At 47.7% G+C, this 12,077-nt stretch overlaps 1 protein-coding gene across 1 annotated transcript in view; it reads left to right on the top strand.

The window, feature by feature from the left end:
* SCNN1G (sodium channel epithelial 1 gamma subunit) overlaps positions 1-6,853 on the top strand; it is a 29,678-nt gene extending 22,825 nt beyond the window's left edge. The window contains exons 6-12 of the mRNA XM_008059943.1: positions 1,151-1,249; positions 3,184-3,301; positions 3,859-3,937; positions 4,019-4,076; positions 4,285-4,346; positions 5,866-5,941; positions 6,252-6,853. Coding sequence (XP_008058134.1) covers positions 1,151-1,249; positions 3,184-3,301; positions 3,859-3,937; positions 4,019-4,076; positions 4,285-4,346; positions 5,866-5,941; positions 6,252-6,632 — 873 coding nt within the window. The 3' untranslated portion in view covers positions 6,633-6,853. The remainder of the gene's footprint in view (positions 1-1,150; positions 1,250-3,183; positions 3,302-3,858; positions 3,938-4,018; positions 4,077-4,284; positions 4,347-5,865; positions 5,942-6,251) is intronic.
* The last annotated feature ends 5,224 nt before the right edge of the window (positions 6,854-12,077 follow it).

The following is a 12,077-nucleotide window of genomic DNA, read 5'->3' as shown; positions in this document are numbered from 1 at the left end:
CGCCCAGGCTGGAGTGCAGTGGACTGCTCATGGCCACTGCAGCCTCGACCTGCTGGGCTCTCAGGTGCTCTTCTGCCTCAGCCTTCCAAGTAGCTGGAACTACAGACACACGCTACCACACCTGGCTAATTTTTTTATTTACTATAGAGATGAGGTCTCGCCATGTTACCCAGGCTGGTCTTGAACTCATGAACTCAGGCAATCCTCTCACCTCTGCCTCTCAAAGTTCTGGGATTACAGGCACGAACCACCGCACCTGGCCAACCCTACCCCTTTTTGTTTGCTTGTCTTGTCTGGATTGTTTGTTTGTACTGACAAATATTAAGTTAGAGCTAAACTTAATGAACCGTGTCATTACGTTTGAATAAGGCTTTGAACCTCTTCTGATGATAGGGTATCATTCTACTTTGTTGGGCTTTCCTAGGCCCTTTCTAAGAAAATCAGCTTTTTTTCCAAGTCAACTTCTGGGACCAGAAGACAAGGCTATGGGTCCTTCACAGGGACGGGAATCCCAGGCAGCTCTCAGTCCCTGGTCATCTTTCAAATCCCTTTTCCCACTTCTCAGTGGATTCACCAACTGTTATTCAGAAAACCAAATTCAAATTTCTCAGCCATGATTTGGCCTCAACCTCTCTCTCTGACTTCAGTGAGTTTTTCATTTGCCATGTTCCAACCTCGCTGGCCCCTCCCTTTTCAAGCTTTTGCAGCCCTCTTTATCCCAATCCTATTCTGTCCATCGCTTGTTAAGTCTAGCTCTGTCTTTCCATTCCATATTGAATCAACAAATCCCTTTCTCAGGGACACTTCCCTAATCATTCTATAGGAAAAACTGCCCTCTCCTCCCAACTCCTATAGTCTCCCTACACTGTTTCATTGATGACCATCCAAAATTATCCCAAATCAACTTATTTTGTTATTTATTTGTTGACCATCGGTTCACCCCCACTAGAATGTATGCCCCATGAGAGTGGAGAACTGGTCTATCTTGGTCACTGTTGATTCTGCGGTGTCTATAGCAACATTGGGAACCTAGTAGGTGTTCAATAACTTTCCTTTAAATGAATGAGTTAAATGAATGGCTGCTCAAACCCCTTTTTGGGTCCTGGGGGAGAGCAGTGCGGAGTGTGAGTGTGTGCCACTGTGATTGCAGACGGAGTCCTTCAAGCTCAGTAAGCCCTACAGTCAGTGCACGGAGGACGGGAGCGACGTGCCAATCAAGAACATCTACAATGCTGTCTACTCCCTTCAGGTAAGGGTTGGGGTGGGCACCGAGCCCTAGGTTATGGCCCGGACCCAGTAGACAAAGTTATATCTGAGCTGGGGTGTGGCTGGGACCAGAAACTCTGGTGAGGATCCCTGGGGTTCATCCAGAGACCTCAAGAACAAATGATGCCGGCTGGTTCCAGTCCTCTTCAGCTCTCATCTGTAACCAGAGCTTAATTAATTCACTGAGGTTTTCGTGGAACATGATGTACAGCCAAGAAGGACCCACCTCCTAACAGGGCCTTGGCAAGTGAGCGGCAAGAGAGAAGCAGACTGGGAGAGACACTGGCTGAGGGGTAAAGGTGTGGCTACCAGGCTGATTTGTGCCCCTCACTCGCTGGTGGTCTTGGGCGAGTTGCATCACCCTCAGCAACCACAAGGGGAGGGTGGATTAGATGGGGGTTGCTCATTTGCAGCTCCCAATCCCCTTCCAGGCTGGTTTCACACCTGATTTTTCTAGCCTGGATGGTTGTTTAAAAGTCAGGGAATTTATTTTTACTTATGTATTTATTTAATTTTTAACTTTTTTGTTTTAAAGATGTGTTAGGGATACAAATATTCATTATGCAGATACCCTTGTTGATGATGTGTGCCCCTCCTCCCCTGGCAGTTTCCCTCACCTGCCAATCCCGCCCCCACCCCCTGGCAGTTTCCCACTACTGCCAATCCATTTCTTATAGTATTATGATAATTGTTCAGGGTTCACTTATGAGTGAGAGCATGTGGTACTCAGTTCTTTGGTTCTGTGATAGACCACTGAGTATGATAGACTCTAAGTCTATCCAAGTTGCTGCAAAGTTCATAATTTTGTGCTTCTTTATGGCTATGTAATATTCCATCAAATCTTACAAGAGAATTCAGAGCCTAGCTTCTTTTGAAAAGTGAGATAATGTGGCAACATGGAACCCATCCTCCTGCAGGATAAACAGTGGGTGGAGCTCCCCCATTGAAGGAGGCCTGAGGTTCCTGGTCCCCACAGTTCCCCCCACCCCCCCAGCGTGTTGCCCACTGACTCCTGTGGGCATTTGAGTTTTTAACCTTCAAGTGCAGTGATCTGTTCTACCTCCTCTCACTTTCTGGGAGTCTGCAGTTCACCTCCCACCAGGGTGCCCATGCAAATCACCCTGGCAGAACAAAAAAAAACAGGAGTCCTCAGCACCAAGGCCTCTACCTTATATCAGAGCTGAGCTGAGAGTGGTGGACACGTTGAGTAAAAGAGGACTATTAGTATTAATAGAATAATAAGACAATAATAAATAGAAACATAATCAAATGGACAAAAAGAAAAAGTGAGTTCACTGGAAAAATACTCCTGAATAATCTTTAGTAAGAGGCTATTATGAACACACACTTTACACATATCAATTTATTTCATGCTTATAATAGCGTCATGAGGTAGGTATCATTATACTTATTTCAAAGATGAAGAAAGCAAAGCATCTGAGAGGTTAAGCAACTCGCCTGAAGTCACCCAGCAGGTAGGTGGCACAGCTGGGACTTGACAGGAGTGAGCTACCTTCAGGGTCCCTGCCATTAGCTTTTGCACTGTGAACTTCATGGGTATTGTGGCAGATTCTGATCTACAAAAATGCAGTGTGGGAGGGCCTGGGCCTGAGAACTGGATTGCTGGAACTGTGCTTGTTTCTCTCCGACTCTTGGCGTCTACTCTAATTCCCCCATTTATCTCTGTGTTGACATCCACATGATGGAAAATGACCACCCCAGCCCCAGTTCAACCTGATTAGTCTAAATCCTCAATACATTTTTTTAGCTTGGGTCCTTTGGAGTCAGGGTACTGCCCCCTACCCAATAAGGGACATGTTTCATGTTGGCTGAGGCTGACCCTTTGGGCTGAGGGACATGTAAGGGGCTCTCTGGCATTCACGTGCAAGAAGAGAATCCCTGGGTCTCCTCTTTCAGATCTGTCTTCACTCGTGCTTCCAGACAAAGATGGTGGAGAAATGTGGGTGTGCCCAGTACAGCCAGCCTCTACCTCCGGCAGCCAACTACTGCAACTACCAGCAGCACCCCAACTGGAGTGAGTGAGACCTGCCCCAGCCTTGGACACCCCAGGAGTGGGGACAGCCTAGCCCCAGCAACAGCCTGTGCCAAGGGCCCTTGCCCCTACTGCCTTTTGCCTGAAGGAGGCATTGGTAGAGAGATGTTAGCTGGTTTTACTTCTGTTGTCAAGTCTGGCTTGAATTATACTTCCCAGTTAAGGACAAAATGCTACACCCCAGCCTGTGCTAAGAGCTTGACCACCTCAACTAACTCCAGGAGGTAGGAACTATGGATAGTACCCTTTCACAGAATAGGTAGCCGAGGCTCCCAAGGGTTAAGTGACTCACCCTAGGTCACACAGCCAAGGATTAATAGAACTGGTTCCAAACCAGGGACTGTCTAACCCTCAGCCGCCATTGTTTTCTGCTTCCTAACATCACAAAACAGCATGTGTTTCCAGAAAACTAGTGTTTGTAGAGAGTGGGAGGGGAAATCACTAAAATGAGGCCTGGGCAGCATCTTCGGTGACCTGGGGATGCACAGGAAGGGCCGCGTGGCTCCAATGTTCTTGCTGTTCTCTCCTTTGTCCCTCAGTGTATTGCTACTACCAACTGCACCGAGACTTTGTCCAGGAAAAGCTGGGCTGCCAGTCAGTGTGCCGGGAAGCCTGCAGGTAAGTCGACCCGGAGGGGTGGATGAGCAGACTGGGCTGGGCTGGGTCTCCCATGCTCACTCTACCCCCTCCTCTCCTTAGCTTTAAGGAGTGGACACTAACAACCAGCCTGGCACAATGGCCATCTGAGGTTTCGGAGGTAAGTTCTTCTGCCCACTCTTCCCACACAATCCCCCTGCCTGGAGCCTCATTGCCGTCCTACCTGTGTCCTCTGGCTTGGGGCATGGTCTAGGGAAAACGGAGCTGTCTTGCTGAGGCTGAAGGGTACAGGGGAGAGGTTGAGGAGGGAGGATTGGTCCTGACCTCTCCGGGCATCCTCAGGCCCACTCTTTTTTTCTCCATCACAGAAATGGTTGCTGCCTGTTCTCACTTGGGACCAAGGCCAGCAGATAAACAAGAAGCTCAACAAGTAAGTTTACCTCCCCCCTGTTCCTCCACCTTTGCCCGCCACAGGCCCTGGCCTTCTCACTTGCTTCCTCATGGGCAAATCCTCTCCTTTTCATTCACTCACTCATTCATTTATTCAGTGAGAGGGGGAGAGGGTGAACTCACATCTATGAATCATGCCATGTGAATTCACATTTCTCTAAGCCATCACCATCTCCATAATACCCACGGCTGGACCTGCACGCTGTAGGGGTCAATCTGGCCTCCAAAATTTATAGAGCATCTACAAGGATCCAGGCACTGTCTATGTGCTGGGGGAACCAGGATAAGCAAGCAGACACAGTCTCTGCCCCTGGGTGCTTACAGGCTAGTGATAAAGATAAGCTTTAACAAAACACCTGCAAATCATTAAACCAAGTGTTGCAAACCAGTAACTTCTGGGCCAAATTTAGCCCCATGGAAGAAACTCATTATTTTTAGATTTTCCTGAAAGGTGGAAAGTTCTGACAATAACAACCCTCCCTTCTTGCATAGCACCAAACAGCTGAGTAATAGTTGTCTCTTTGGAATGAGCTTGAGCCCAGTTCGTCATAGTCCTGTTCGTCAAGAGCAATTTAGTGCAATGGTTAAGAGTGTGGACTTTGAAACCAGATCTATCTGAGTTTGAATAGTTTCTCAGCCAATTTTTTTTTTTTTTAGTTGGGGTCTCACTCTGTCACTCAGGCTGGAGTACAGTGGCATGATCACAACAATCACAGGTCATAGCAACCTCCACCTCCTGGGCTCAGATGATCCTTCCACCTCAGCATCCCAAGTAGCTGGGACTACAGATGTGCACCACCACACCTGGCTAATTTATGTATTTATTTTTTTAGAGACAGGATTTCACTATGTTGCCTAGGCTGGTCTTGAACTCCCGGGCTCAAGCAATCTGCCTACCTTGGTCTCCCAAAGTTCTGGGATTACAGATGTGCCCAGCCTTGGCCAATACTGTAGTCTTGGACAAGTTACTTAACCAATCTATATCTCAGTTTCCACATCTGTAAAATGAGGATGAGTCAAACACAGCTACCCACCCTATAGGGTTGCTTGAGAGAATAAAATATGTTAATTCACACAAAGTTCTTAAAACATGCCAGGCAATTCACGAAGTGCCCAATAAATGTTCACTGGCCATTATGGCTATTATCATATGACCTTATACCCAGCCTTCCTCGCTCACTTACATTACTGGCCTGTCTCCTGTATGTACTTGAGATTACAATCAAACAACTACAAATGTCAACATTTGCTGAAGAACAGGGTACAATGGGAATATGGCTGGGTGGAGGTTGGAAAACAGTTTTTGAGTGAATGAATGACCTGAGAACCAGATCTAGATGGAAATATGCTCTGGGGTATAGACTGAGCCCCATGGACCAAGTTCTAATACCCCCAGGGAGCCTAGAGCCCGGAACACGCTGCAGGCTTGGGCAGGAGGAAGGCATGAGTCCTCTGGTAGAATTCCAAGGCTTCTGACTCACCTGTTGGAATTTCTGCAGGACAGATTTGGCCAAACTCTTGATATTCTACAAAGACCTGAACCAGAGATCCATCGTGGAGAGTCCAGCCAACAGTGTGAGTGACTTTCTTCTGGGACCTGGGTCTACAAATGGGCCCATCTCTGCCTGGCCTCTGGCGACAGAGTCAAGTCGTGGGGATCTTGATCTAGTCATGGGCATCTACCCTGATCTAGAAGGCTGCCAGAGGCCAGTCAGACCTTGGCTCAGGATACGTAGATCAAGCAGAGACAGGAAGCCTACCCACTTCTCCCTCTAAGCCTATGCAGAGCAGGGCCAACCAGTAGCTCCCTTGGAAATCAGGGTCCCCGTATGAGGCCAACTTGGGGGCAGTCCCTGCTGATGGTCTGGCTTGGCCTCCCTTGCAGATCGAGATGCTCCTGTCCAACTTCGGAGGCCAGCTGGGCCTGTGGATGAGCTGCTCGGTCGTCTGTGTCATCGAGATCATTGAGGTCTTCTTCATCGACTCCCTCTCTATCATTGCCCGCCGCCAGTGGCAGAAAGCCAAGGAGTGGTGGAGCCGGAGGCAGGCTCTCCCCTGCCCCGAGGCTCCCTCCAGCCCAAGGGGCCAGGACAATCCAGCCCTGGATATAGACGATGACCTGCCTACTTTCACCTCTGCTTTGCACATGCCTCCAGCTCCAGGATCCCAGGTGCCTGGCACACCACCCCCCAGATACAATACCTTGCGCTTGGAGAGGGCCTTCTCCAACCAGCTCACAGATACCCAGGTGCCAGACGAGCACTGAGGCAGAGTTTAGAAGAAAGATCTAGTCAGGACCACCAGCCATGGTTTGAGGACTTAGACCCGGTCTCCCAGACATGGAGGGCCCTCTGCCCTCACCCGCTCTGGGCTTTTCAAGGACACTGACTAAAAGCCTGCTTTGAACAACGAGATGGTACCGAGGCATGTGCAGGAAGACCCGTTGGGCACTACCCAGCAATACATGCAACTGTCCAGGATGAGATATGGCCCATGGTCCGAATTCTCAGCACATGGCTAGAGAGATCGGGGACAAAGGAAATGGTGCTGGCCCGCATGAAGGCCCCAGTAAGGGCTGACAGAGCTCTTTGCAAGGTCTTCAGAGAGAAGGACTCCTTCAAAGTCCCAAGCCAAAGGTTTCACCCACTCCGTCAGCCTGGGCTGAGGCCAAGGATGTGACCCTGGGTGTCAAGGCTACACAGCTACTGCCTGACGCCAAAGATAAGAGGAAGCACCAGCCCCAGAGCTGGAACTGTCTATGAATAAACTGTTCTTAGTCGTTGACATGGGGGCAAGATCTCCTCTGTGTCCTCAGGCAGGGAACTGACCCAGGGCCCTTGGAGTCAGTGTGGCAGTAGGGGTGCAGTGGGGAAAGGTCCGGAGTTGTGCCAGGGTGTCCCCAGTTTGGAGCAGAGGTGGGCCCATTAGATAAGTATGATTATCCCATTTTGTGGACAAAGAAACAGGCATAGAAAGATTAAGTTACTTGCCCAAGGTGACACAGCTCGGAGGTAGCAGAGCTGGTATTGAACCCAGGCAGTTTGATTCCAGAGCCTGTACATTTTACCACTCTATCATCTTGCATCCAATTCATGTCTGTGCTTTTTTCAAGGTAAGGCTGATGTCACTTTGAGTGGGAAGAGGGAGAGCATGATGGGGCCATGGCTCTGGGCAACTAAGGCAGGGCCCTGGGCACCTTGCTCAGGCAGAGAAGGGCCAGTTAAAGGAAAATGCCGGACACACCTGTCCAGTGGTAGTCTGAAGTATAAAGGATTGTGTTCCAATAACCTACCCTCAGCACTGTTCCAAGAGAGACACCACCCCTGCCAATGGCCTGCCCTTACCAACAAGCCAGCTACCACAGACAGCTGACTTTCTACTACAATCATACCTTCTCGCCTGATAATAGCTAACAAGTATTACATCCATGGTAGGTGCTTAAAACCAACCCAAGAACAGAACATTGGGTACTGTTCTAAGAGCTTACATAGATTAGCACAGGGGACTGCAAACCATGGCCCACAGGCCAAATCCTGGTTTTGCCCACGAGCTAAAAATTTTTATTTTCATTTTTAAATAACAGCAGCAAAAAAAGATTTTTGTGATTCATGAAAACGAAGTGAAATTCAAATTTCAGTGTCTATTAATAAAGTTTTATTGACACACATCCACACCCATTCACTCATTTATTGTATATGGCCGACCGTGCTGCAACAGCAGAAATGAGTTGCTACAATACAGACCCACGAAGCCCAAAATACTTCCTCTCTGGCCCTTTCCAGAAAAAATGTGCCCCCTGGATTCACACATTAGATAGGTATGACCATCCCATTTTGTGAATGAAGAAACAGGCATAGAAAGATTAAGTTACTTGCCCAAGATGACACAGCTAGGAGGTGGCAGGACTGGGATTTGAACCCAGACAGTCTGACTCCAGAGCCTGTGCATTTTAACACTCCATTACTTTGTATCTAATCCTTGTCTATACCTTTTAAGGGTGAGGCTGATGTCATTTGGGGTGGGAAGAGGCGGAGGCCAAACACCTAGGCTCTAGAGCAGAAGGAAGTTCTTTATCCATGAGTGGGGAAAGGCCTGCATTTCTGGACTAATCCCTACACAGGGATGGCTGCTAGTAGAAACAAGAATCTTGGTGAAAGAGAGAGGCTGTGGGGAGCCTGCCTAGACCTGGGACACCTGGGCCAACCCGACCCCAGGTCTGTGATAGGAAGAGCCATCTCTGCCTCATGCGGTGTTTCCATTGGCCCTCGTGGGGTGGGGCACTGTCGGGAGGCATGCCAGCCAGTAAGAAAGAGGTCATAGTGACCCCAGGCTGGATGAAACACCCTTGGGGAGTGGGCATAAAGGCCAGGCTGATGCAGACAAGCATTGGATTACAGAGGACGCGAGCCTGGCTTCCGTCCATGCTGGGCTCAGGTGGCTACAGCCGGTGCTTACAGGAAACTTGCCTACCTGGGCACTGCCCAGAGAGGAGCTTCCTCCTTGTCTCCTATGGCAGGAGGAGGGGCAGTATGCCATCACATTTGTGGGATTGAGCAGCCTCTGCATGGTGTCACAGGCAGGAACACTTCTGGCAAAGCTTGTCAAAGGTGAGGCTATAAGAAACCAGAGTTGACAGTTGCTGGAGCCTCCCCCAGCACATGGATGTGCACACCCTGCAGCTCTGGTCGGCTCCATTCCTGTTCGGCTCCTTCAATGCCCAAGGCTGCCATCTCTCCTTCTCCACTTCCCCTCCCAGCTAGGTACAAATGTCACCTCCCCTGTAAAATCTTCCCTGACACATTTCCCTTGCCCTAAGAAGTTAAATAATCAATCATTATAAAATTTTCACCCCTTGACATGTTTTTTAATCTATGTATCTGTCTCTTGCATGAGACCATGAACTTTGCCAGGGTAGGAGTTGTGTCTTACCTCTCTGTCCCCAGATTGGGTCAGGTCAGAGTACGGTGTCAGCATCTAGGAAAGGTTTGTGGAGCTAATAAAACAATGACAACAATAACAATAGCTAATATTTATTGAGAACTGATTGCTTGCCAGGGATTCTGCTAAGCACTTCACACACATCAGTTTGTGTAATTCTCCCAGCTCAGGCACTCTTGTAAAGAAACCAAGGCACAGAGTTTTACTTGTGGCCACACTGCTAGTAACTGATGGGCCCAGGCCAGTGAGCAGAGCTGTAAGCATCGTGCAAATAGTCTTTCAGATGGAAGCTTCTCCCCAGAGGTTATTTGTCTGCTCCTGAGGACGTTTTTCTCAGGGCCTCTCAGATCATTTTGATAAGCAGTTGCTGCCACCAGGAGTTACTAACTCCAAGGGACAATGACTCCATTTGTAGGTCACAGAAATCTTAATGTGCCCCTAGTCTTCTCAAACTATCTGAGCAACCACACTGGCTGTTCCTCTGAATTCCCCACCATGGGCAAGCAAGTCCCAGACCCAAGAGTCCCACCACCCACAGCCCATTTCCCTGATGGGACAGAAGCATCCCAGACTCAACATATCCTGTGTGAAACTGCACCTAAAGGGAGATATTAGATAAAGACTCTGACCTCTACCAAGGTTAAAGACTCAGGAAAGAGGTCTGGGCTAGGTGAGGACATGTGGAAGTCATCAAAGTAGTGTAAGCCAAGGGTGTGGATCAGATCACCACGGAGGAAAAGCGGTCAAAAGAGGAGGAGAGAGTCAAGGATGGAGACTCCAGGAACCAGATGTTTAAGAAGGAGTATTAAGAAAAACAAAAGATGAAGCCACAAGAGATTCCTCTCCTCCTCATGAATCTCTCTGCTCACACCTCTCCTTTCTCCATCCCTACTCCAGGACATGACAGGAGGAGGTCTCCAAAAGGCAAGCTGGATCATGGCCCTTCCTGCTTAGACCCCCTGGCAACTCCCCATGACCTCAGCCATGTTTCTCAAGTCTCTGGACTTACCCTACAGCGATAACTTTAGGCAGCACACAGACTTAAGTGCTGCACCAAATGCTGTCCTCTTTCTCCTCTCACCATCCACTCATTCACGCATCCTTCAAAACCAGGGACAAATGTCACCCTTTCTACATAGTCTTCCCTTGCTCCAGCAAGTCAGAGCAGTAAGTATCACTGACCAACAGAATAAGAGACCATTCTGGATTTTTTATCTTTTAAATTAAAGTCGCCACAAAAACAATCCATTCTGTTGATTTTCAACGTGAAAAAACAAAGTCCCAGTTTGGTGCTCATGAGTCTTCCACACTCTCTAACACTGTTCATTTTTTTTTCTAACAAAGAGAGAACTGCCTCAGAGCCTGTGGCTCTCCAGCTATCTAACTTGAAGATAACAGCATCGGGGGTTTTTGCTACCTTTGTTTTCTCCATTACCCTCTGCTTAGTGTAAGCAATACCCGTGTCTTCTTTAGTCACTTATTCAGCAAGTACTTCTCCAGTCAACAATTGTTTATTGAGCACTGTATTCATTTCCTATGGATGCTATAACAAATTACCACAAACTTGGTGGCTTAAAACAACAGAAATGTATTATCTAACAGTTCTGGAGGCCAGACTCTGAAATGAGTCTCACAGGGTTAAAATTAAGGTGTCACCAGGTTTGGGGGCCTTTTCTGAAACTTTTAGAATCGCATTTTTGCTCCTGGCCCCTTCCTCCACCTTTAGAGCCAGTAAAGTAGCATCTTGCTTCAGTCATCACACTGCTTTCTTCTAATGTGGTCAAATCTTTTCCCGCCTTCTTTTTACAAGGACACTTGTGATTACATTTAGGGTCCACCCAGATAATCCAGGATATTTTCTCCATCTGAAGATCCTTAACTTAATCACATCTGCAAAGCCTCTTTTTGTGTCATAGAAGGTAACATTCACAGGTTCCAGGGATCAGGATATGAATATTTGGGGGTTACTGGGAGAAGGACTATGGAGCCTCTCACAAATGTTTACTGCAAGCCATACATGATGTCAGAGTTGGGGTGCATCTGTGAGTCAGGCAGAAAAAAACTCCCTGCCTTTGTGGAACTCACATGACTACTAGGAGAAGAGACAACCATAAAACAATCAATGCAGGAAATAAGTCATATCACTAAGGGTATCTGATCCTAAACCAGGGGAAGTGAGAAGCAGTTGGGGGCCCAAACTTCACCTGCACGTAGACTACTTGTGTACCTAATCTTGACTCGTATTCCCACATCTTCACAATAAAATAAAGAAAAAGAAATAAGTGCATGGCAGTAGGTGATAAGTGCTATGGGGAAAAAAAAAAGTAGGGTAGTCAGGAGAACTGGACAAAGAAGAGAAGGCAGAGGGAGCTGATCACAATACTAGCGGGTCAGAAGAGACCTCGAGAGGGTGTTATCTGAGCACCTCAAGGGAATAATTCATGCAGATATGTGTGGGAGAAGAATATTCTGGGCGGAGGGAAAAGCTAATGGCGATGAAAAATGTTTCCCTTTAAAATAAGCATATTCCCAATGGAATATTATTCAGCTATTAAAAGGAATGAAATACTGGTTTATGGATGAAGCTTGAAAGCATTGTGCTAAGTGAAAGAAACTAGAAGACGTGAAAGGTCATATGTTGTACAATTCCACTTATATTAAATACTCAGAAAATATAAAATAATAGGGACAGGAAGCAGATTGTGGAAAGGAGGAATGGAGACAGATCGTTTAATGAACACTGGGCTTGTTTAGTGAACAGATTGTTTAATGA

Source organism: Carlito syrichta, unplaced genomic scaffold (genome assembly GCF_000164805.1).
Source record: "Carlito syrichta isolate Samal-C Ts95f unplaced genomic scaffold, Tarsius_syrichta-2.0.1 Scaffold304449, whole genome shotgun sequence".
NCBI classification, from domain to species: domain Eukaryota; kingdom Metazoa; phylum Chordata; class Mammalia; order Primates; family Tarsiidae; genus Carlito; species Carlito syrichta.
Note: the sequence above shows the minus strand (reverse complement) of the source record. Positions and strands in the feature narration are given on the sequence as shown.